Below are 22013 nucleotides of genomic sequence, written 5' to 3'. Positions count from 1 at the left end.
TTCTCAGGGCACGCCTGCTTCTAATCTTAGCATAAACGAATCGTAAAATTTTAGGGTAATAATCAGTAGCGCCAAAAGAAATCACCGAATGCTTCTTACATGTCTCGAAATATACTGCTATCAATGCGTGCCACGTTGTTTTGATAACACGAATTAAATGGGCCACCTAATAAAGAAAACCAATTATAAATGATTTTATTGACCACAACCATTGTCAGAACTGTGGAAAACACACACACAAAGGTCCCTGCTAACTTTGATTTTTTTTTTATTTTTTATTTTTAAATATATTTCTTTATTGATTTCAGAGAGGAAGGGAGGAGAGAGAGAGATAGAAACATCAGTGATGAGAGAGAATCATTGATCGGCTGCCTCCTGCACACCCCCCACTGGGAACTGAGCCTGCAACCCAGGCATGTGCCCTTAGCCGGAATCGAACCTGAGACCCCTCAGTCCGCAGGCTGATGCTCTATCCACTGAGCCTAGCCGGCCGGGGCTAACTTTGAATTTTTAAGACCACAATAAATGTGAATATACTTAGTGATTTTGGTAAGCTGTTTTGTGTCCTGTGAGTTCAGGATTCTTTTGCTTGAAATGTTCATCTCTTTATGGGATGTGGCCTTTCGTTCCCTGAGATTTGCTGATTAAAACAGAAGGAGCTCAGCTTTGAAATGCGCACTTGAAGTGAACTGTGGTGAGCCCGGGCCTTTGGCATTTGATGGATAGCCATGTTTCCAGAAGGTGAAAGAGAGTGCATCACATATGGTTGCAATTGGCAAGTCAGTAGTCAGGAAAGAAGCGATTTCAGTGCAAAGAAAGAATAACTGGGTTTTGAAAGCATATAATTCAAATTGCATTTCTAACACTGCGATTAAATTAATATAAATTTAAGGTAAGCATCACAATGATCAGACATGGTTAATGTGGTCTGTGCAGAGGAAATCTGCTCTGAGAGCCTCACAGATTGAAGAGCCTGCCCTAAGCTCCAGCACATCTTACTTCCAGAGCTCCTCTTGCTTTTAGAGACTCTACTTCTTATTTTTCACAGTCATAGTCCAGATGACGTAAAACCAAAAGTCATGCTTTCCAGAATGGGTGCAGACTGTGTGGAGTTTGAGCTCCTCCTCCTGCCTGTGTTGTACCGTAACAGGATGTGTTCCTTGCTTGTAGTTGCACAATATTGGACCGAGTGCCATCAGTGACACCCTTCTGGAGGTGGGCTGGCCATTCTCTGCCCGGGATGAGTTTCTTCTTTATATTTTTCATATTCAAACTTTGGGACCTCTACGATGTCAAACAAACCCAGATATCAACCCACAGGATATAAAGGTAGGAGCCTGGTCTAACCTACAGATTTGCTTACTTTTTTGTTTATTTGTTTATCCTCAGCTGAGGATATTTCCCAGAGGGTGGTAGGGAGCGGGAGAGACAGAGACAAACATCAATGTGAGACACATCGATTGGTTGCCTTTCGCACGTGTCCCGACCAGGGCCAGGGATTGAACCTCCAACCGAGGTATGTGCCCTTGACCGGAATCGAACCCCAGACCCTTAATCTGCGGGCTGGCTCTCTAGCCACTGAGCCAAACCAACTAGGGCAGATTTGTCTACTTTTTATGGTAAGGAATAAACCAAAACAGTGGCTTATATATATAATAAAAGCAAAGTAATCATGTTTTTTCCATGGTAATTGATTAGACCTTTTCTTTTAGTTTTATAGTTAAAATGCCAGACCTAACTTAAAATATCACACCTAGAAAACTTAAATCTCTCTTAGTCTTATGGTGGCCTGTTATTTATTTAGCCTATTTCTATATGTACTTTTTATATATTGTTTGACTAGCAACACAACCAAACCCAAATCATAAATAGACATGTCATGGTTTGGAGAATTTGTACAAAATGCTATTTTTACAGTATTTTTGGTATATTGCCAAAAGACATGAGGATCTTTGCCAAAACTGCTTTTCCAGCTGTTGCCAATAGCGAGTGTTGAAATGCGATAATTTGCCAAGGGCCATCTCTGTGCCTGAGAACCCCCAGACTAGAATTATGAGGACCCCATTCTTTAGTGAAGCTTCTAAAGAAGCCGAGAGCAGTGCTCCTCAAACTGTTAAGCATATCTCAATCACCTGGAGTCTAGAATGCAGGGTCTTGGGTGAGGTCTGAGACTCTGCCTCTCTGTAAACACTCCTCCTCCCTCTCTGCCCACCTCCCCCCACCCCCCATAGCTACAGACCTGGTTTGCTGGGCACACTTCACCCAATGAGGACCTCAAGCATCCACGGAGCTGATCCCATCCAGATTAAGATTCAAATTTGGCTTTAGGTTCCTTCTGGAAAGGAAAGAAATTAATTAGCATATGCCCTTGAAAATGTCACATTTGAATGAAGGGGATAAAACCCACTTGTTAATCAGATGTCCTCACAAGAGAACTTCATTTAAGAATGACCATTCTCTAGGGGCTGCAGGGATACAGTGTCTCTGTGAGAAATGGGCAGAGGGCAGGCTCGTGAACACTCACTCGGCCTCCAGGACACAGGGCTCCCTCTACTCTCAGGGCCACTGGGACATTGCCGCTGATGAAAAGCTTCTTTTTACAGCCCAACATGCCTTCTGTTCAAAAAGAGGAAGACCAAAGAGAGTTCAGTATTAAAAGATTTATGGGACATCGAGCTTCCTTCTTTATGGGGAAGTAATAAAGAAGACTACTTGTATTCCTCAGAATTATTTAAAATACTTCCTCCCAGGAATTTTACTTTCCATTTTCTCTCTCCTTTTCATTGACATCTCAATGTCTTCAGAGACAGTAGCTTATATTACAAAATTAACATCTTCAAATGTTAATGTAGAACCTCCAAGTAATTAAAACGTTCACATATCCTGTTCTGCAATTCACATATACTCTATTTCAGTCATGGATTCTTAGAGCACATGCAGAAGGTTTCTAACTCTCTTTGAGTGTAATGTTTACTTTATATCTGACACTATTTATATATGTTTGTATATATTATGTAACTTGTTTAATGTGCACCATGTTGGTTGTGAGTTATTTTTTCTTCATTGCAATTAACAATCATTTACAATGACTGGAGCAGTACAAATAGATAATATTTTTTGACAGATTCATGCAAACTGAGTGGTAGTATATACTAAACACCTGTATTCCCTGCTACCCAATTAGTGTTTAACATATAGACTTTGACTTAAAATCTGTCCGTTAGTAATTTTTTAAAAAGCAACTTGATTATGTTTCTTTTATCAATTTTTCAATCTATGGGAAGTGAATATAAGAGGATTTGAAGTAATAGTTCCCTAAAATAACTAATTATTATAATTCATGAATTCTTGAAATTCTGAATTCATAGGACACTTGAAATGTTATTACTTTCAGGTTCTCAATGCTTTAACCTATACTCAACAGGCATAAAGAGCTTTTATCAATAATTACATTTTTAAAATTAATAACCAGTATATTTTATATAGTAACTATAAACAATTGAGTACTTGATTATTTTCCTCTTAAGATATTAAATAATTTATTGGTGAAGTCACTATCAATTTTCTTGACAATTTATTTCTTCCTAGATAACTCAAAGCTAAAATCTGTTCTCTGTCTTAAAAATTAGTTGGAAATTAGTAAGGAACAAATTATTTATTATATCTTGTTATCTTCAAAAAATTGGTTTGGGAAATTTTAAAATTTAACATCAATTTCAGGTTCTTACATCAAAGATAATTGCTGCTTTTTAAAAATTAGAACATAGATGGTTTTGATTTTTAACTACCTAAAGTTATTTTTTAAACTTGGTTCTCGAAGAAGTACAGAGCGGGTAGGCTTAGTAAAAGGAACAGGGGAACAGAAATATATCTGTATAGTCAAGAACTAAGTCCCAACATCAAGTCTGGGTGGATGAAGGTAAAAGTTTTTACTCTTTGGCTCAACAGTTTCTTTATAAGTTGAGTGATAAGTGGTAAGTGCCTTTAACACATCTGCCTCTGTGAGCAACCCATGTTCTGTGAATCCTTTCTGAGCACGCCCTGGTCCCACTGGACTAGCCACCAGAATACTCCAGCTGTGGACCTGCCAAGGGGGAACTACCCCACAGCTTTCAAACGCTTCCTCTGGAGGATTTGCGGAGTCCCCAGCCATGTCTTCCTCTTCAACCATTCCATTCATTTCCTTTCAGCAAAATCCCTTTCTCTCATGTTCACATACATTTTTTTAGTTAATGTCTCCCTCCTGTATACATTCTCATTTTTAACTACCCCTGAAAGTAGCTACCTTCTCCACTGCCTCTTTCCAACTCTGATAAATTCCTAAGGAAATTTGTTTATGAAAAAGCAGCAGTTTCTGGGCCACACACTCTAAGGAACCATTGCCACCAACTCTGAAAACTTCGCAAGCTCTTCCCCAACACCCCCCCCCCCCCCAGCCTCTGCAGAATCTCCACATTTTCCTCTAATTAAGGGTATTAGCATTTAATATAGTGTATTTAACACAATGATTTGTTTCCGTGGTTTTTTTTTTTAATCCTCACTTGAGGATATTTTTTCATTGATTTTTAGAGAGAATGGAAGAGAGAAGGAGAGACAGAGAGAAACATCGATGTGAGAGAAATACATCAATTGGTTGCCTCCTGCAGGAGCCCTGACCAGGGCCCCAGGCCGGGGAGGAGCCTGCAACCAAGGTACATGCCCTTGACTGGAATTGAACCTGGGACCCTTTGGTCTGCAGGCTGATGCTCTATCCACTGAGCAAAACTGACTAAGGCTGTTTCTGTTTTTTAAGTTACTCACATAGCAACTGTCCCAGCTTTATTTTTTATTGCAGATGCATAGTTTTATGTACCAAAGCCATATTGTGCATAAAGTAGATTTGCTTGTGGGCTGGCCTGAGAACTGGACCACCATTTAAAACATCATTTTTAAAGAGAAATGCATGCTGAGTGCCAGACATCTAGCTTAAAACTTTCTGAAATACAACCCATATATAAGTTGAATATACAGTATATTGCAAATATGGTTTTGCTTACATAAACCTCAAAGTCCAAAAAGGCCTGAACAGGGCTCAGTTTTGATAACAGAAGCTGGTACAGTTTGGTTATCCCAGCAAAGAGGCCTAATATCCACAGGGTTTGAAGCACAAATACTGACAGCCTTTGAAAGCCACCATCATGATCATTCTGTAACCTGTGGCTGTTTTAGGAGACAGTAGGCAAAAGATCTCACCCACATACACCTTCCCTTTTGCCCAAATACAGAGCATCAGCAACTAAATTAAGGTTGTGGGCGGGGGGGGCGGGGGGGGGGGGTAGTCAGCAAGGACGTAGTCAGATGCCACTAGAATTGCGTGAGTTTTTCATTTAAATATTTGCCTCATATCAAGCTTCATGGAGCTTCACTTAGCCTGCTTTGTTGACACTGTTGAAATATCTGAGTAGGAGGGTCAATGGAATCATGGGTAGGTGGTGGGTGCAGGTAAAGCTAGGTGCACTGCACAGCCCAAGTAAATGTGAGGGTGTGGCAGTGCCTTGGGCACATTCACTGCTACTTTCACTTCTGCCTCCATGAAAAGGTTCCAGTGTTGGTTGCTGGTTTCTCCATGATGGTTTCACTTCACCAAGTGTCTCTGTCTTCTATAGACGTAGGTGCATAAGCAGACGGCTTGAAGGTTCTGACTCCAGGCTTCACAGTCCAGAAGTGCAAGACTTTAATGTGGCACATTCTACCATCTAAAACATAGGTTCTCAACCTGTGGGTCGCGACCCCTTTGGGGGTCGAACGACCCTTTCACAAGGGTCGCCTAAGACCATTAGAAAACACATATATAATTACATATTGTTTTGTGATTAATCACTATGCTTCAATTATGTTCAATTTGTAACAATGAAAATACATCTTGCATTTCAGATATTTACATTACGATTCATAACAGTAGCAAAATTACAGTTATGAAGTAGCAATGAAAATAATTTTATGGTTGGGGGTCACCACATGAGGAACTGTATTAAAGGGTCGCGGCATTAGGAAGGTTGAGAACCACTGATCTAAAACATTTTGAAACATTCAACTCTGCAGCATTCAGTCCAATCTATTAAATCTAAATTCATCTTAGATCCAATTTGGAATGAAATGTTAGAGTTGAGTAAATTATTCCTCAACTATTCTTAAGGCAGTCAAATAATGATTTCAAACTACCAATTTTCTTATTTTGGTTGAATCTTTTCTGAGGTTTGGAGAGTTCTGCAAACAGGCTATGATTTCTAGATAAGATGAAGTTGAAAGAGTGAGCACTATTAGGGAACCAACATGGCATAAAGAATAATGAATTTTTTTAATTGGCAAGATTTCATAGTGAACTGCCAAGTATGAGATGCTAGGAGAAAGGGCTACGGGTTGTAAAACTGTACCCAGGAGAGGAAGACAAATGAGATGCTTACATTGAACCTGCACTAAGATCACAACACAACATTCTGCTTTAAGTGCAAGAAAGGAGAATCCTGAGCTAGACAACCCTCACAAGACAGAAAGCCAGTGCTGTATACAGAGCTGTCATTGGAGCAATGGAAAGCAGGAGGTCATGACTGAGGACTCGTCTCTTGAACAAGACCATTCCCAGAGGAAGCCCAAATTACAACCAGATAGCACAAACATGGAAAGCAGAGACACAGAAACTGTTTGTCAAAGATTATAGCCCTGCAAATAGCTTTTTATTTGGTAAATCAGTGAGCCCACAGACAGTGGCTTGGCTTGGCAAATTTGCATAATTTTGTCTTATCCTTAGGAGAATTTTTCTCCTTCATAACTGCCGTTTACTTACTGCTTCTCATTAATTCAGAAAGCAGGGACATTTGTTACTTCTTAGAACAACAGCTTCCAACCAGTGCACACCTCTCACTCTCTCATTTAATTCACCCTTTGCTTTTTAATAGTACCTACAGGTCCAATTTTTAGCCACCAAAGAGAATATGCTCCCCAGGGTCAATTTCTCTTTACCTTATCTACTTTGTAAGATTGTTTTCAGGTTCTCGTGTATATTTTGAAATGTAAAACACATGTCCAACAACTAAGAAAAGCTTCAAAATCACCAATGGGATGAATTGATTCTTTTAGTTATGCTTTGCATGAACTTTTCAGGATGTTAAAAAAAAAAAAATGTGGGTTTCTTTTTTCCCAACAAATTCTTAACATTTATGTCTTAAAGAAAATTACATGGAAGTCTGACCTCCCGGGCTTGCCTCTACTTCTCTTTAATTATAGCAAAGAATTACATGAGAGAAGTCTACCATCTCTTGCTTACTAGGAATACCTGAAGTCCAAAAGCAAATGACAAACAAGAAAAAGATAGTACACATTGCACTTGTTTGGGTTCACAGAGCCCTTAATCTCACTTCATCCATCTCTTTTCTTCAAAGGCTGTTTTCCAACTGGAATGCAATATTCCAGCTACACAGTATTCTATAAATTTAATCCTATACCAGAGCGAAGAGTTTGGTGACGAGTAATGAAAATAGAAAACTCCAGTTGGGTTCAAAATCTGAGTGGCAGCTGGGGGAAGAGCCATATTTACTAACAATTGTTTCCTTATTGCAGAAAGGAGCAATTTTCATATTTGTTCTGAAGAAGATACTTTAGTGGTTACCACCAGCTTCTCTCAGCACTTAGCAAATGTTACTCGGAACTGAATGTCTGCCTAACATGAGTGCTGAGAGCCCAGCCTTCCTCACCTCTAAGGATTTCAGATTAAGGAAAAACATGACCTGTGGGTCACACTCTGTTGTGAAACAGACTCCAAAAGATCATCTGGAAAATAGGCTTTCACTGTTGTTTACATTTCTTGGATAACTTCTTGTTTTTTTGTTTTGGGGTTTTGTTTTGTTTTCTGTATTTTGAAATAATTTCTGGAATGTCATTTGAGAAAACTGGTTTGCAAGCTATTCGAAGGCTTTCTGACTATGGTGTTTAAGAGTGGCATTCCCTCTATCTGTAAAGTAACATTGCTAAAAAGAGAAATGTGTTTTTCAACTTCCACTGAGTGATATATTCATTCTGTAGCTCAGAGTAAGTCCTATGTTTTGCTAAAATACCACTTAAAATATTTGATAATGATATACTGGACCCACCCCAATAGGTTGTGTTCTTTGTACACAGGCTGCTGCATCCAATGAAACCGCACAGGAATTTGAAGAGTTTTCTTCTCTTTGGACTATTATTTTACTACTAGAGGCCCAGGGCACGAAATTCATGCACTGGGTTGGGGGAGTCCCTCAGCCCAGCCTGTGCCCTCTTGCAGTCCAGAACCCCTCGGGGGATGTCCGCCTGCCAGCTTAGGCCAGTTCCCCATGGGGAGCGGTTCTAAGCCAGCAGTCAGACATCCCTCTTGCAGTCCGGGAGCCCTCACTCCTTACTGCCCGCCTGCTCGCTGCTCCTTACTGCTCGGCTTGCTGCTCCTTAGTGCTGCCATGGAGGCAGGAGAGGCTCCTGCCACCACCGTTGTGCTCGCCAGCTGTGAGCCTGGCTTCTGGCTAAGCGGCACTTCCCCTGTGGGAGTGCACTGACCACCAGGGGTCAGCTCCTGTGTTGAGCGTCTGCCCCCTGGTGGTCAGTGTGCATCATAGCGACCAGTTGTTCTGCCATTTGGTTGATTTGCATATTAGGCTTTTATCATATAGGATTACTACTACTACTACTACTATCAATAATAATAATAATAATAATAATGGGCTGTAACTTGGGAAAAAATACACACTCTCTAATTCCTTCCAGCATCTCTTCTCTGTAGTTTGGTTACCTACAGAATTAACTCTGTAAGAGATCTCCCAAAGGCCTATTAAAAAAAGAAAAAAGAAATTATACATGATAAATTTCAAAGCAGCCCAGCCAGCATGGCTCAGTAGTTGAATGGCAACCTATGAACCAGGTTACAGTTAGATTCCCTGTCAGGGTACATGCACGGATTGCAGGCTCAATCCCCAGTAGGGGGCGTGAAGAGGGCAGCTGATCAATGATTCTCATCATTGATGTTTCTATCTCTCTCTCTCCCCCTCTCCCTTCCTCTCTGAAATCAATAAAAATATATATTTTTTAAATCTCAAAGTAAAAGCCACACACACACATACATAAACACAGAACATGATAGAAAATATATAATGGAATCTTAGAGACTTTCACAATTTTCTATCTAAACTCAAATTTTAATCTTAGGATATAAAGGTTTTCCTATCAAACTCTCCATCATTGGGTATCCTTGAGCCACTCAGTTCTAAATCTCAGATATTTAATATAACATACAAGCCTCAAATTCACTCTTCTGTCTTTATAATTTCCCGCTTCCTCGATATGAAAACTTTTTCCCAGCCAGTTAACCTGTCCTATTCAAGGCTGCCTGTGCTCCATGATGAGCTGGGTGAAACACTCCTTCACAAATTCCCTCCTTCACCTCCCTTCCCCTCCATCCTTCCAAGTCCCTGCCCTGAGAGCCTTGGCCTACACAGTCCTACATGTTGGCTTCTCTACCTCTTAATCTGAGGGCAGCATTGCAGATGGATGGGAGGAAGTGCTCACTGGCAGCCAGCTCCCGACAAGCCATTCTGATGATCTCTACCTCCCATTCTCTTTGTTGATTTCTCCAAACCTTCACTACTCGCCTCCTGTTCAGCTTCTCTAGCATAACTATTAAAGGTGACCTTAGAACAAGAGAGTCTCAAAGGATCCCTTTTCCCACTCCCTCCATCCCACCCATCCCCGCACACCTACACACACCTAATCATCTCTCCCTCATCTTCAGCTGTTTTTTACACACTTACAGGGAAAGTAGAATTTTTCCTTTACTTCCAAATTTAACCTTGCTACCTAAAGTATCCCCTCTGTGTCCTGCATCTTCGACCTCTTCCTCTCTACTAGTTTCTTCCTTGGGTCGGTCCTACAAACATAGTTAAATTTCCTCCATCTTCCAAATAAACAGTAAGCAAATAACTTGGCTCTGCATCCTCTTCCAAGAACTGGACCCTTTTCACATCCATTTAAAAATACTTTTATTGATTTTTAGAGCGAGAGAGGAAGAGGGAGAGAGGGAGAGAGAGAGAGAGAGAGAGAGAGAGAGAGAGAGAGAGAGAGAGAATCATCGACTTTTTGTTCTGTTCCTTTATGCACTTGTTGTTTGATTCTTATATGCACCCTGACAAGGGAAAGAACCTCAATGTTGGTATATCTGGACAACTGAGCTACCTTGCCAGGGCTTCCCTTCCATTTTTAGCCAAACTGTACTTGCTATTCCAACTTTTTTATTTATTTTTTACTCTTAATACAAGTATAAAATTTTCATATTAAAAAATACTAAATGTCCATCATAAGAATGTCAGATAACATGTAAAAAATAAAGAAGAAAAATTTAAATTTCTACTAATGTCACTACCTAACTACTGTTATATTTCCTATTTATGCATTAATTTATCACTCCATTTTCACTGCACATTGCCAAAATTAAGGATACTCTTTAAGAGTCCATAATATCATTATCATACCTAAAAAGAAATTAACAACACTTCCTTAATATCATCAAATCTCTACCACTGGCAATACTTCTTTTTAAAATTTTTATTGATTTAAGCTATTACATATGTGTCTTTATTCCCATGTTACACTGGGAATACTTAGTTGACTATTCTTCTAGGTTATTTTTCTATTTCTAGATATACAAGGTATATTTATGAAAACATACAATCTTATTATATACTAGAGGCTCAGTGCATGAAATTGCTCATGGTAGCCCGCTCCTGCTTGCAGCCCCACTCACCCACCTGCCACTGCTCACCACGCTCCCTGCCCCATCTGCCCGCTGCCGTGATCGGAGCCTGTGGGCCGCAGGGGAGGGACCAAGAGGTGCTCAATGCACCTCATGGTGACCGGTCATTTGGTCATCCTGGTTGTCACAAACACTGGATTTTTATATATATAGATATTATCTTGTAATCTGCCTTTTCCCCTTACTAAGATTTTATAACTTTCTAAATTATATGTAGCTCTACCATTATTGTTCCTGTGACTACAAAAAACAACAACAAAAACAAACAAACAAAAAAAACCCTGCATAAAAGAAGATGTGTTTGTCTGAAGGGAATGGGAGCAGAAAATTAGGGTTCTGTATTTGGTTAGTCTAAAATAAAGAATGTTAATGGGGCCCTGGCTAGTATGGCTCAGTTGGTTGAGTGTCATTTCGTTCCATGCACCAAAAGGTTGGGTTCAATTCCAGGTCAGGGCACATGCCTGGGTTTTGGGCTTGATCCCCAGTAGGGGGCGTGCAGGAGACAGCGGATTAATGTTCCTCTCTCAGACTGAAGTTTCTCTCTCTCCTTTCCTCTCTCTTTAAAATCAATAAAAACATATTTTTTAAAAATAATCTTAATGAGATATTATGTGTAATTTATTGGAACTCTCTAAATATGGATTGAGCCATCAGATGAGCTAGCCTGGAGCCTGAGATAAAGTCGTAAATTCTAGAATACTTGCAAAACCAATTTGGAGCTGAAAACAAACTTTATTATGGCATAATGCCCATTGGACCTGATTAGGAAAAATTATTTTCATTAGAACCTGTTTTTTTCCTGAGGGAGCACTTCTTACAATAGGAGTTTGGGGCTCAGACATGCTGAAGTCGGGTCCTAAACCACATCAGCACCCCATGGTCAGCGCCTCACTTTTCTGCCACCTCAAGATCCATCTCTCCACATGGAAACTTAGTTTTATATATGTATGTATATATATGTATATACAAAACACACACACAGAGAGAGGGGGGGGGAGTAAGGAGAGAATAATGACTCATGCCTGAAAAGTCACCCCACATTTTCTAACCTCATGGGGAAATCACTTCTGCTTCAAGACTTATCTTCATAAGACAAACTTTCCAGGTGCACCCCCATGCCTCATGAATTCCTGTAGCTGGGGAATGGAAAGTTGCTCCTTATGAACAGGGTTCATTTTGCTGCTGAAAATGCTGCTGGTAAAAGAAAGCATGTCTGAATTCTAATGTGAATCACATCCAGTTGTGAAAAAAATTGCCTAGAGTTTGAGGCTAGGTAGCAAGTGTTAAAGTGATTGTATGTGATCTCTTGCTTTCTGTTTCCAGCTTGCTGCTCCCCCAAAGGACACCCCTGAACTGAGCGCCTTTTTGAAAAATTCAACCATCCCTCATCTTGTCAGGAAAAGAGATGTGCCGGTGCCGGTGCCAGAGCTCCGCAGACAGAGCCCAGCAAAAATCCTGGTGAGTACTGTCAGTGCACACACCGAGGGAAGATTGGACTGGACAGAATTCCCAACACAGAAGGCTGTAACTTCAAGTATTGGTTTTCATCCTCTAATGCTCAGATATGCCTAACATTTTTTGTCAGTATGTATTGTGAGAAATGAAAGTGACTATTCTGTGAGGACTAATGAGCATTTGCAGTGTAGCATTTTATTCTTCTAAACCTGCCATGGAGGCCACATTGGAGAAGTAATGATGAAACATAAAATGTGACTGTTAATGTATTTCAAGAACATAAAGATTCGGTTGTTAGCCTGTTCCAGACACTGCACTGGTGAGAGTTTGAAGTGAGTCCCTGCCCCTGAATCTCAGCTGAGAATGGTACATTAAGGTTTTCTGAGCCAAACATCTGTATCTTAGCATTGAGGTCTGTGGTTGATCTAGTCTGAGCTGAGTCAGTACTTAATAAAATGTGGACAGCATTCCTGAATCAGCATTTTTTATTCAATTCTTCTACTTGTTCCAATGTGAATGTTAATGCCATTGAACTATACATTTAAAAGGGGTTAAATGGGTGCTTTTTTAAATGTATGTCTTGAATATGTTCTAGCATTCATTTATTTCATCTTGACAATGTAAAAAGTTTTAAACATGGAAATGGACTGAAAGTACAATGAGCAAGTCTAACTTGATCAGTTGAACTAAGTCAAGAGAAGAATCTTAATATATAAAAACCCAGGGTCCGTAACATCCAAAACAACCAAAGGCTCGACTGACTGCTGCCGCTGTGGGCACCCTGACGCAGCACTGACTGCTGAGGGGGCTGTGGATCAGGCCCGAAGAGAGGCCTGGAAAGAAAGACAGGGTCTGATCCGTAGCCTCCATGGCAGCTGTTGATCAGCACTTTGCCTCTCTCTTTCGTTCTGGGCCTGGCCAGCAGCCACGCCACTCTTTCTCTTGGGCCTCCGCTGGGGCTGCTGATCAACCCTGTCTCTCTGATCAGGCCCATTGATAGGCCCAGGGACGCTGACTGGCATAGAAACCAACCAATCAGAACCAAATCTGGGTGAAGTGTGAGGAGCCAATGGCTGCCTAGGAGGCGGAGCTTTTGATGCTGACTGGCATAGAAACTGACCAATCAGAACCTAATCTGGGTGAACTGCAAAGGCAGAACCTAAGGTGGGGGCTAAGGAAGGGTTTTAAGGGCAACAGTTGTTTGGTGTAAGGTATAAGAAAGCAGTTCAATTTTTTAATGACCGGTTTGGCAGTATAGTGCATATGGCTGGCTTTCAGTCCAGATATAGGGATTATGTATTTTTGTCTGCCAAGAGCATCTCCTCCTGCTGAAAATGGCTCCCCCCCACCACACACACACATTTAAGCAATCCTATCCTATATAATCTATCTATACTACTAAAAGGGTAATATGCTAATTAGACTGGGTCTACTGGCCATCTTCTAGACGACCGTCTTCCTTCCGGACAAAGCCATGGTGGTGGGGGCTGAGGCAGAGGCTGTTAGGGGTGATCAGGCTGGCAGGGGAGGGCAGTTGGGGACAAGATCAGGCTGGCAGGGGAGGGCAGTTGGGGGTGAGATCAGGCCAACAGGGGAGGGCAGCTAGGGGCTATCAGGCAGGCAGAGGCAGTTAGGGGCAAGATCAGCCTGGCAAGGGAGAGCAGTTGGAGGTGAGATCAGGCCAAAAGGGGAGGGCAGTTAGGGGCAATCAGGCAGGCAGGCAGAGAGATTAGGGGTGATTAAGCAGGCAGGCAGAGGGGTTAAGGGTAATCAGTCAGGCAGGCAGAGGCAGTTAGGAGTGATCAGGCAGGCAGGCAGGCAGGTGAATGGTTAGGGGCCAGTGGTCCCAGATTGCGAGAGGAATGTCCCACCACTGGTTTAGGTCCGATTCCTGTGGGATTGGGCCTAACCCAGCAGTCGGACATCCCCCAAGGGGTCCCGGATTGGAGAGGGTGCAGGCTTGGCTGAGGGAACACCACCCCCTGCCCCCCCCCCCGCCGTGCACGAATTTCATGCACTGGGCCACTAGTGTTTATTATAATAGAAGAACCTGAAATTACATGGCAAAAGCTATATGGCAGTTAGCAGATTATATGATTTGAGTCCCTGTACATTTTTATGACACTGTAACGTTTTGAAAAACATAAGAGTAGGGAATTGATATGCTATTGAGTTTAAAATAATTTAATAAAATTCTAAATAGTATCATTTTTAAACGGCTTCCAGAAGTAATAGAACACAAAGTAATGATTTAAGTCCTGAGAATGTAATTACAGCATGGTGACTATAGTTAATAATACCATATGGTATATTTGAAAGCTGTAAGCAAGTAAATCTTACAAGTTCTCATCACAAGAAAAAAAAATGTGTAATTTTGTATGGAAACAGATGTTAACTAGACTTATTGTGGTGATTATTTTGCAATATATACAAATATCAAATCATTATGTTGTACATCTGAAGCTAATATGTTATATATCAGTTACACCTCATTAAAATTTTTTTAAATAAACACAAAAGAAAATGATTGACATCTATAGAATTCTAATGTGCAGTCCCAAGGGAAAAGCCCCCCGGCAAACCAATGTTTAAATCTCTGAGGACCAAGAATTTGGAAAATCAAGATTCAACTATATTTTTGAGTTTCCACTTCAGCATGTGTCTCATGAGTATATAAAGGCAGTGGAGATCAATAACCAATATTCTTTTGAAAAATTATATGCTCTTGTGTTGTAGGGTCAGATTTTTTTTCTTCTTTCTCTTTAAAGATTTGTAATGCAAGATGATTTCTAACCTCTGAATATCATAGGAATTTGTTACTTGCAGATGAGGGCAAGGCAATCCTTGATTTCCATGCCTGATTTTGTTAAACTATGTTTTATTCCCATTCTCTCTTATTGATTCAAAATTGCAAGTCATATGCCCCCCCCCCCCCCATGTCCTCAAGTCAAAATAATTCTGGATAGAAAGTGATTATGCAAAGTTTATTCTGAAATCAAAAGCTAAATAAGACCTCCTACAGTTTTTGTTTAGTTAAAAACAACTTACTGAATCACATTTCTGATTAGGAATTTGAAAGTGCAAAATGCCAACATCCTGTGTTGGGATCATAATTTCCAATTTGCATAGGAATATCTGTATCTGTAACCCTGAGATATAATTTCTCCTCTACTTAAGAATTGTCCTTGCTTTTCTCATCTCGGGCTCCTGCTGCTTTTGCAGCTATCACCCCCATCTCTTCTTTCTCCTCCTTTAACTACTCAGTTTACAGAAACTTTATCTTTCTTAGTCCTGTTTAGCACTTGATACTCTTTTCTTTTATAGATTTTTTAAAATTGATTTTTAGAGAGAGAGGGAGAGAAAGAAACATCAATGTGAGAGCAAAACATTGATTGGCTGCCTCCTGCATGCCCCCAACTGGGGATCGAGGCTGTGACCCAGGCATGTGCCTTGACAGGAATCGAACCAGCAACCTTTCAATGCATGGGATGATGCCTAACCAACTGAGCCACACAGGCCAGGGCAGCACTTGACACTCTTGACCACTTTCTAAAACCATTACCTCCCCTGGATTCTCTCAACCTGGCCAAGACCCAAACACTGGTAGCACAAGAGCAGCCCAGCAACCTGTATTTGGAAACATTATGAAGAAATCTAACCTTCCTGGAGTTTATCAGATACATGTTACTTATTGCTTGGGTTCTAGAGAATTCTGAGGGTCTTGAAAAAGGTTTTCATAGTGATATGTTCCTCAGGCTACTCTGTATTTTATCTATTTCATTAATGTGAAATGCCTTAGCAACTACTTCACACAGTATCCAATATTGAACATCCATAGGCTAGTGCCCAGTGCTTGAGACATAAAAAAATAAATCATAGCTCACACAGTAAATTCAAATCAGTGAGTATAATTCAAAAAGTATCATCCTGTACATGGGAAAGTGGAAAATGGATGTGAGGTGTCCATTTATTTCCACAGTGGAATCCAATCAGAAAGCATGATTTGATAGGTAGAATGTCATCATAATGAATTCTTTCCAGGAACTTGCATTTTACATATGAAAGTTTACCCATTAGAAGTTGAATGATCCTACAAACTAGTTTAAAAACAACTTAATGAATGAAATTCTCAGAATATCCTGCTTTATAACCAGGAAGTAATTTAGACAGAAAGAAGAATGTTATAGAACAAATGCTTGTCAGTGGGCTAGTAACTTTGGGATTTTGAGGTAATATGGACTCAGGGACCTTCCTCAAAAGCCATTTCAGGACTTTGCTTAGTCCAGGCTCAGGTGCTGTGAATGTCTATAAGAAATACCTTCCTGCCCAACCAGCATAACTCAGTGCTCAGTGGTTGAGCGTCAACCTATGAACCATGGTCACGGTTCGATTCCCGGTCAGGGCACACACCCGGCTTGTGGCTTGTTCCCCAGTATGGGGCATGCAGGAGGCAGCCGATCAATGACTCTCCCTCATCATTGATGTTTCTCTCTCTCTCCTTCTCTTTTACTCTCTGAAATTAATAAAAATATATTTTTTAAAAAAGAAATGTCTCCCTGGGTTCTATTAAAATGAAGCAGAACAATTCAGTTGCTGCTATAAGAAGATAGTTTTAAGTCCTTAGAAAAGAACTTCAATTTTATGTTGTATTTATGTTCCATTTTATCTCTATGTTACCCCTGAAGTTAATGCATCACTGCTACCAAACTGTGTTTTTTTCTTGGTTGTTTTAATGTATTTGTTCTTCATTTAAATTAATAATTTATGGATTAGATGATGACTTCTGAGGAAATAAGATGTGAACAAATTGACTTCAATGTTGACGCTCTACCACAATTTAAAGATGCTGATTTGCTAAAGTTGCTGTTGTTTTCTGCAGAATTGTACAAATATCGAGTGCTTACAGATCTCCTGTGCAGTGGGACGACTAGAAGGAGGAGAAAGCGCAGTTCTGAAAGTCAGATCACGGTTATGGGCCAAGACATTTCTCCAGGTAATAGGAAACAATGAAGCACACACACACCACTCACAGAGACCCTCTTCTCAAAAGCTCAGCACGAAGCTTATTTTTTTAAATGACTTAAATTCTTAAACATTTTCTATGTTTACAATTTTTAGATTTAATTTCAAAATATTTTATATTTTAAAATTGTTTTTCAATTTTTAATTTTTTCATTTCAGCATTCTATTTATGTTACTTTTTGTTGAATTTTATTGGGGTGACATTGGTTAATAAAATCATATAGGTTTCAGGTATACAGTTCTGCAATACATCATTTGTATATTGTATTGTGTACTCACTATCCTTAGTCTATTCTCCTTCCATCACCATTTATCCCTCCCTTTACCCTCACTGCCTACCCCTGTCCCCCTTCCCTCTGGTAATCACCATACTGTTGTCTGTATCTATGAGATTTATTTCTTTTTGCTTAATGCCTTTACCTTTTTCACCCAGCCCCACATCACCCTTCCCCTCTGACAGCTGTCAGTCTGTTCTCTGTCTCTGAGTCTGTTTCTGTTTCTATTTTGTTTATTTTTTTCACTAGATTCCACAAAAGAGTGAAATCATATGGTATTTGTCTTTCTCTGACTGGCTTATTTCACTTAGCATAATACTCTCCAGGTCCATCTATGCTGTTGCAAAGGGTTTGATTTTCTTCTTCTTCTTCTTCTTTTTTTTTTTAAAATTTTTTAACAAAGTAGTATTCCATTGTATAAATGGAAATCTGTAAGCACTCATCTACTTACAGGCAATTGGGCTGCTTCCAGATCTTAGCTATTGTAAATAACACTGCAATGAACATAGGTGTGCATATATTCTTTTGAATTAGTGTTTCGGGTTTCTTCGGATATATTCCCAGTAGTGGAATTGCTGGATCATAAAACTGTTCCATTTTTAATTTTTTGAGGTAACTTCATATTGCTTTCCACAGTGGCTGCACCAGTGTGCGTTCACTGATTCCCAAAGTGTAAATATTCTTCCCTGTGGCTGATTTCAAGCTGCTAACATGACGTTGCTGAATATGGAGTTGGGAAGAGATATACTGTAGGTCACCATCACAGAATCTTTCCCCTTCAGATACAATAGACATAAATAATATGTAGATAATAGTAAAATGCAATAAAAGAATTAAAAGTACTGAGTTTTCAGTATTTATTACCTTTAAAAATGCATAATTGACTGAAATTTATGTATATATAATTTACATTTTAGTAATGGTTCTATTTAACAACTGTTACTCACAATTCCTGAAACTTCAGCAATCTCTCAAGAGCCATGTGAGCCAGCCAAGGGCCACCACTGGGTAAATCTAATCACTGTCTCAGGTTAAACGGAGAAGCACAGAAGCCTAAGTTCTCAGAATGTCTTTTTTTGGCTTTACTCTTAAATATTTTCCTTTGACTTTAATCAACAGTTAATATGAGAACCAATTAAACAAAAAGGACTTTTGCTGAAAAGTTCTGTCAAAAACACTATATGGCTCTAGGACTGTGGTTCTTAATTAGTTTGAGGCTAAAGGGACACTGGCAATAATTAAAGACATTTTTGGTTGTCACAACTAGAGGGGGAGGTGCTACTGGCCTCTAGTGGGTGGAGGCCAGGGATGCTGCTAAACACCCTGCATTGCACAGGACAGCCCCTCAACCAGCCTAAAATCTTAATGATGCCAGGACTGAGAGTCAGTGCTCTGGGTCTTCTGTATACTATTAGGAAGAAATGTGATAAATTTCTTTATAACTTAGTACTAGTCTTTCCCCTAAAATATTTCCCTCTCTAACAATAATTTTTTAGCCCACAATGTTTCCTCTTTGTTTTTCCCTCACAGCAACTATGTAAATGATTGTGCTTATTCCTTTTTAGGATTCTGATTTCCTGTTTTTTATTTTAACTTTATTATCCCAAGTCTTTTGTTAATAAGACAATTTAAAAAAGTAAGAAGAGGGTGAATGGTTGGATGGATGGACAGTTGGATGATGATGAATGGATGATGGATAGATGATAGATGGATATTTGGATGGGTGGATGGATGGATGGATGGATGTCTGCATGAATGATGGGTAGATGATGGATGGATGTTGGGTGAGTGATGGATGAATGGATGGGGGAAAAGTAAAAGAAAAGGAAGAAAGGGGGAGGAAATTTTGCTTTGGAAATGGAAAACACTGAACACAATTGGGTGGCTGCCAGTAAAAGCTTTGTATGATTTAAATTTAAATATTTTTAATTGCAGAGAAAGAATGATCCCTATTCTCTTGCATCCCTGGTGTCTTTTGAAGTTAAGAAGATGCCTTATAAAGACCAGCCAGCAAAACTTCCAGAGGGAAGAATAGCAGTAAGTATCTAAAAATATACAGGCACAAATAATTTCATTTAAACTTTGTTTTTTAAATTACTGTTCTGGCTTGTACTAGGTTTAAGTGTTTATTACATTGACTTGAGAACAGTTTTCCCTTCACTGTTTTCTTATTTCAGTCTGGAAATTACTTAGTGTCATTTGATCAAATTTTAACCTTTTAACATAACTTTCTACCACCCACCCCACCCACCCCCCCAAAAAAAAATCACAGGGCAGGACTGATGTCATTTTCAATCAAGCCATTTTGTTTCTAAGAAATCCAGACAGCAATGATCATTATAATGAAATTGTACTAATTGCTTAATTTTAACATGGAGTAGGAAGGGATGTCTCTTCCGTAGGGACAGATGCCAAAGACCAGCTGCAGGACATGAGACAGCGATCTTTCCTTTCTACATAAAAAACCACTATTTTCACCTGGGGGTAAAGGTATACTATGAGCTTCACTTGAACAAAATTTTATTTTTTAAAAATGAGGCTATTAAACATTACTGACCCCCAAATATCTGTCAGAGCACAACGGCTGACATCCTCAGCAAACCGGCAGGCCGTGCAGAGCAGAGGGGAGATGGGGTGAGAGGCTGAGCAGAGCCGTCACCAAAGCTCTGCCTTCGCAGTGAGCGTGATCACAGCCAGGGCTGCAGGAAGCAGTGTTAAGATTTTAACCTTCATCTCTTGGTCATCCACAGACATTCTCAACCCCCACTTGAACTCTGGTCCCCAGATCCTTGTTATTCAAAGTGCGGCTTACAAACCAACAACCCCAACATCACCTAGGAAATAGTTAGAAATTCAGAAACAGGCCTCACTGCAGACCTGCATTTCACCAAAAGCGTCAGGGTATCATCTTCACAGTAAAATTTGAGAAGCACTGCTTTGGATGATATATAAATTGATACTACCACAATTTCTTATCAGCATAGATCTTCAAAGGTAATTGCAATACTTAAACTTTCTAGCCTAACTACTTTTAGTAATTTAAATTAAATTAACCCATTGATTAGTGATTTTCAACCCTAAGTATTCAAAAGAATCATCACTCACGCAACTTTAAATAAATATATACGTGCTAAGTCTTTACCTCAAATGTCGGGATTACGTGTGTCTGAAGCAGGGCTTGGACGCTGTGCTTTAAAAGATGTACAAGTGACAATCCTGTAGTGAAACTAGGATTGAAAACCTCCAGCACAGGAAGGCAGCACAGAGGAAAATGCAGTTTCCTGGGCTTTCTCCTGGGACCCCCACCCCCTCCAATTAAGAAGTCACTCTACTTTGCTGAGGCTGTTACCCATATTCAGAAAGAATTTTGAGACAATTAATAAGATTACGTATATAAAACTCCCGCATAGCACCTGGAACAAGGTCAGTCTCAAGTCTCAATAATAGTAAACACTCCCCCCCCACACCCAATATTGGAAATGTCAATAGATTTTCAGAGCCTAACTATTTCAGTAAACTTTGGTGGCATTTTAAAACAAGCACTGCCACATCTTTCTTCATTTAGTTCACCTCTCTTTCATGAGATGTCTGTTATAGTCTGGATTTATGTTCAACTTAGAAAATAGAGGCTTTGGGTTTTTAATATAGAATGTTCACCCAGAGAGGTTCAAAGGCTTGTAGCTCTAAGGGAGATAAATCTGGGCCCTTTTGTTGTCTCTGAGCACATGTTCATTAACAGAAACACATGCTACAGTTGATTCCATCAACAGTATTGAGTCTTTCCGTGCTGGCCACAGGTGACAGCCCGCTGTTCTCAGCTCATCTCAGAAGATCTGCAAAATGATCAGATCCATGCGTCCTCCACCCCCACCACCCTTGTCACTGCATTTAAAAACCAGTCTTGTCCGACGTGGATGACTTACTACACCATTTAGGTAAAGGTACCAGCAGGTCCTAGAATAACATCATTTTGTTCAACGTAGTTTAGTTACGACGTTGATGAGATGCCCTAGGAACTTAACAGTTATATGTCAATGAGCCTGTGGTAACATTGGTTTCATTATGTCAGTTTACTTAAAGGCACAGAATCTATCCATAATGTTAAGTGACAACTTAACTGTAATTGGAAAAACATTCAGACATATTTTATAGTGAGTTTCCGTCATTCTAATCTTGAAAAGAACCCAGAGGGAGAGCATTGCTTTAAGGTGGTAGAACTCATTGCAGTCAGTAGCTTGAAAATCATCAGAGCTCCGATCCCAGCTCTGCCACGGGGGAGTCTCTCGCTTCCTCCTTCCGTCATGAGAGTAGAGAAAATTCGGCTGTTTTTCTAGGCCCTTGTGTGGGATGACTAGCTTGTTTATACTCCCTTTCAACATGGTCATAATTCAAACATTTCTTGAGGCCTCTATAAGCTTTACATATTGAAGAAATGGCCGTCCCCATCTGCTGCA

General features: G+C 40.0%; 1 protein-coding gene across 1 annotated transcript in view; it reads left to right on the top strand.

Moving 5' to 3' along the window:
* Nucleotides 1-22013, top strand: part of ITGA8 (integrin subunit alpha 8) — a 209500-nt gene that overhangs the window by 177037 nt on the left and 10450 nt on the right. Inside the window, exons 25-28 of the mRNA XM_036352197.1 lie at nucleotides 1171-1329; nucleotides 12131-12265; nucleotides 17142-17255; nucleotides 19495-19596. Of these exons, the coding sequence (XP_036208090.1) occupies nucleotides 1171-1329; nucleotides 12131-12265; nucleotides 17142-17255; nucleotides 19495-19596 (510 nt within the window). The remainder of the gene's footprint in view (nucleotides 1-1170; nucleotides 1330-12130; nucleotides 12266-17141; nucleotides 17256-19494; nucleotides 19597-22013) is intronic.

The sequence above is a fragment of the Myotis myotis genome, unplaced genomic scaffold (assembly GCF_014108235.1).
Source record: "Myotis myotis isolate mMyoMyo1 unplaced genomic scaffold, mMyoMyo1.p scaffold_m19_p_1, whole genome shotgun sequence".
NCBI lineage: Eukaryota > Metazoa > Chordata > Mammalia > Chiroptera > Vespertilionidae > Myotis > Myotis myotis.
Note: the sequence above shows the minus strand (reverse complement) of the source record. Positions and strands in the feature narration are given on the sequence as shown.